The sequence below is a fragment of the Crocodylus porosus genome, unplaced genomic scaffold (assembly GCF_001723895.1).
Source record: "Crocodylus porosus isolate Cpor-Errol unplaced genomic scaffold, CroPor_comp1, whole genome shotgun sequence".
NCBI lineage: Eukaryota > Metazoa > Chordata > Crocodylia > Crocodylidae > Crocodylus > Crocodylus porosus.
Genome location: NW_017728907.1, coordinates 56,465,396 through 56,469,921, shown reverse-complemented (window position 1 = coordinate 56,469,921; position 4,526 = coordinate 56,465,396). Strand labels below are relative to the sequence as shown.

The window sequence follows — 4,526 nt, the reverse complement described above, 5'->3', positions numbered from 1 at the left end:
TGCTCTTTCCTGCCAAGGCAGGGGGTCGGACTAGATGATCTTCCTAGGTCCCTTCCGACTCTAGCTACTATGAAACTATGAAACTATGGCAGTGCAACCCTTACGGTGGCATCTGTGGGCGGTCTGCGATCACTGCTGGCCACCTCAGATGCCGCCGGTGGCATCTGTGGGTAGTTGCCGACCCCTAGTCGGTGCTTGCCCCCCGCCCCCCGCTGCCAACAGCACCAGCGGCGTCTGCGGGAGCTCCCACTTAACGTCACTGCCACCATGCTCCCGCCACTACCATGCCCCCCTCTCGCCCAGCCACCGAGGGCATGCCTCGTTCATGATTGAGTCTGCTCCAGCATGTCGGAGCAATGTCTCCGCACAACTACACGCACCTGTAGAGCTCATTTTATGTATTTAATTTTAGTAGCACCTAGAAGTCTTTTTTTAGCATTCTGGGTATTGTGGGAGCACCTAACATGAAAGTATCCCTGGCCTTGTAAAGCAAAGCATAAATTCTCATTTTGACATAACCCCCAAAACAAAATGATGTATGATCTGCTTACTCTGTTGATTTAGGGGGTAGCAAATGACTTAACACCTGAGAAGGGCCTCTTCCCTTTCTAAGGGCAGGATCTTCAGTGTAGTCAACTCCATTGATGATGTCAAGAGTTAAGGGGTCCGGCACTTCTTATGAGTATCATCAAGCCCTAAATGTCTCGTCTTGAGTGGAGAAGTCATTAACAAAAACTTTAAGTGGAATGTTATTTCAGTAAAGGTGTGATGTTTTGTTCATTTAAGGTTACTCGTTAAGTGACGTCCAGTCCTGTGCACAAAAAGGATTTAACGTCGGTGTTAATATCGCAGTAGCTTATCTGAACTTAGGTCTGTCAGTTGGTGGCTGTGGTCAAATGTTGACAGAAATTGGAGGTAAGCAACAAATAGCCTTGTGATTTTGTTTTTCCTGTTTAATGTTAAGGCAGTTCTCGCTCAATTTTAGGAGTAAACTGTATTTACGTTTGTGAAATGACCTTTATGTGTTTATGGAGCTTGATTCCACACCATTTGGGTAAATGTAACTTATACTGTTTGCTTTAATGAAAGCAGGAAAAAGCCCATTACTCAAAGAAAAGCAGCTGAAGCTTCCCAGGGCTTTTCAAGGTAGCCCCACACACAGAGGGAAGCTGATTTATTATTCTAGTGAGCTCCTGGCAATAAAATCTATGGAAGACTCTGTTGTTGGTTTTCCATTCATAATTATGTCAAAGGAGACCTATGGGGTAAATCCTGCAGTGCTCATTCCCACTGGAGTCACCCCAATCTCTCTTTAATGAAAGAGGGTATTGTGCTTATATGGGTATAGAAGCATTTTTTGTTATTAATAATGTGCTCAAGATTACTTTTCCTCTTCCCTCTAAGTGAGACACATAATTTGCAGCGTCTAGTTGGTTATAGGTTTATTTTATTTTATTTGCGATGCATGAAGAAATCTCAAAATACAGCTTGTCACTTTACACTGTTTGTAGACAGTAGCACAAAAAAGCAATTTGTGCAAGACTTCATAACTCTTGTTCGTGGAGGAGGAAGTGAGCATATCGCAGCTTTGGCCGACAAGGAATTACCAACTGCCAAACTAATGCAGGAGTGGGGAGATGCAGTGCAGTACAACCCGGAAATTATAAAGCTGAAGGTACCGTAAAAAATACTCCATACAATTCTGAGGGACTTTGGATGGATGCAGGTAAGGTGGGGTGTGAATAATCAGGGAAATTTTTGGTGTCTCTAACTTGGAATCTGGGATAATTGAAGTTTGAAGAAAGTAATTTGTGCTGTATTAGAAATACACCTATTGGCATCTAATATTAGAGTGTAATTAAATGTGCTTCTTTCTTCTGAATCTCTCTTGCCTTCTGCATTTGCCAGGTCCTTAATAGAAACTATTCTGTTGTTTTTGGGAGAACAAGCGGTCTTGGTGAAGGTTCAATTTATTCAAACTTCATAAATTTGAAAAAACAACTGGGATCTGGGAAAAGACGATTGTACTGGGCTTTCAGCTTCTGATTGGCTGCTGTCAAGGCTTGTAAATTCCAAGGAGGAGAAAGTGAAAGATTAGAGGGAATAAATATGATCATTGGGTGTCATCAATTTGAAAATCAAATTTAGTTCACTTAAAGTTTGCTTAAACATTACCAAGGGAAAGGAAGACTCTTATTAAAAGTGGGTTTGAACTATCGCTAATCAAAAGCTTGTGGTGAAGTGTAGTTTTGCTGGAAAATTTGGATTTTGGCAAAATTATTTTGCTGAGAGAAAGAAAGAGAGAATTAAAGAAAAGTCTAAGTACACACATGCCATGAAGTTTCATGAAAAGCAGAAATGTGGATTTGGAATGCCACTGGGGGTTGGTCCTCAGGCAAGCTATATTTCAGCCTCCGTTCTCTGGATTACCCCAGGCAGACTGTATCTCCCAAATGCATTGTGGGTAAAGACTCACAGAATGTGCTACAGTATCTGATGAAGAGGGAGGACCATGTGCATGATCCTGGAAAGTGTGGCCCATAATTGTCTCAGATTGGAGAATGAGACTATGAAGCATTTGAGCAATAAGTCCCCATGGTACCCTGGTGGCATTTCCAGACTGAAGTCCTAAGGTTTTAGCTGATTTTTTCCACTGAAAAGTTGAACCTTTCTATGATACAGGTTGGTCTAACCAAATAGGCAGACAAGGTTCTTTTGGTAAATCCAATATCTTTTATTAGACCAACTCAAATAGTTGGAAAAACTATTTTTTGCAAGCTTTCGGGTACAAATACCCTTCATCAGGCTGAGTGATCTAGCGATCTAGTGATCTAAAAAAAGACATCAGATTTACCCAAAGAACCTTGTCAACCTTTCTGTCAAGACCTTTGAATTTTTTTCACTAAAATTGTTCGTAGAAAGGCAAAAAGAAACCAAACTTCTGAATACCTGTAGTAGGAACACAAATACCATCATGCAAGCTCACTGGAACATTGGGGTATTCAAGACCTGTATTCAGACCCAATTATTTGTTTTGGGCTAATACTTAACTTTTATTCTGAGGTACATTTCCTCTGTAAATGCCTTCATTAAAGGACTAAAACACAGCCCATTGAGGATGATGGAAAGGTTCTTCTTGACTAGGTACAGACATTTGGAGACATTAGAGGGAGGTTTGATTGCATTAAAAATGGCATTTGATCAACTTAGTTCCCCCAGGTGTGGACCTTACACTAGTTAGGTGGATCTAGGTGTGAACTGTACAGAAGTTCAGAGCAGTTTAAAAATGACCAGCCCAATCAAAGGTAACCCTGCCTTTGAGTCACACTCATTTTAGATTGTCTTGGTCATATTTAGACCACTCTAACTTTCCTGAATTTCTGTACAGTTCCCAGCACAGGTCCAGGGCTGGAAAAACGCAGCCATTGGCTCCAGTCCTGGGGCTGCACTTTTCCTACCTCCTCCCTGGCACTGGACTTTTTTTAACTCCCCTTTTTCCTAACCGTGCAGACGCAGGACGAGATCCTTCCAGCTATGTTCTTACTGGCTACCGTGCCAGTTGCAGCAGCAAGTGGTCTGTGTACCAGCGCCTACTCTGAGTCGCACCTGATTCTGTGCTCTACCAAATTATAACCACTGTGTTCAGATTGTGCCCTCAATTCAGTTATACCTTTGCATCTCATTGTCTTCAAATGTTCCGGATAAAGACCGCAGTATCAGCCTGGTAACCTACAGGCTAGGATTGCAGCCCATCTACATTTGAATGCCAATGGCTACACTTTGACTAGCTACAGACATTCAAAAAGCCAGAGCTGGAATCGATCTGAATGATATGGTTTTCTGTAAGCAGCATATTTTAGATGGATAGTGAACAGAGAAACACATTTGCCGTTTGCTAGGGGTGTGGGGATTCAAATCTTAGACCGGGTTCTGCCATTTTTAAACCAGTCTGTGTGTGCCGAACTTGGGTGCAGACAGAAGTGCAGCTCCCAGCTGTAACTCAGAACAATTGCTACAAAGCGTTCTGAGTTATAGCATTACCCCAAGCCAAACAGAAGTTCACTGTTGGCTCCAGGGCGCAGGACAATCTAGCTGCTGTCTACAAACCTGCAGCCAGTTTCCCATAGCAATAGTCACGACTCTCTGCCAGTGCTTGCTGTTTTCAGGATGGGAGGGAGAAAGGCAACAGAGGGAGCTCATTCTTGGGGCTCCCCAGCCAGTGCTTCCAGTTTCTAGCCAGCTGGTTTCCTTACTTTGAAATTTCAGTGATGTTTTGAAGTCGGAGGGTAAGAAACTAAAAAAAATAATACAGTTGCTGCCCTATTCTTTTGGCCACCTCTATACATAAATTCATTCACAACGTAGGGCTGTTGAGGGGTCCATTTCATTTGCATGTGGCTAGCAATGGCTAAAATGTTCCCCTCTTGGAAAACTTGTCTATAGTTTCATAGTTTCTAGGGTCGGAAGGGACCTGAGCAGATCATCTAGTCTGACCCCCCGCCATGGCAGGAAAGAGTACTGGGGTC

The 4,526-nt window shown here is 42.8% G+C and overlaps 1 protein-coding gene across 1 annotated transcript in view; it reads left to right on the top strand.

Annotated features, from left to right (window-relative positions):
- The window catches only part of C8B (complement C8 beta chain), a 29,950-nt gene that overhangs the window by 19,054 nt on the left and 6,370 nt on the right, over window positions 1-4,526 (top strand). The window contains exons 8-9 of the mRNA XM_019531496.1: window positions 787-915; window positions 1,512-1,675. Coding sequence (XP_019387041.1) covers window positions 787-915; window positions 1,512-1,675 — 293 coding nt within the window. The remainder of the gene's footprint in view (window positions 1-786; window positions 916-1,511; window positions 1,676-4,526) is intronic.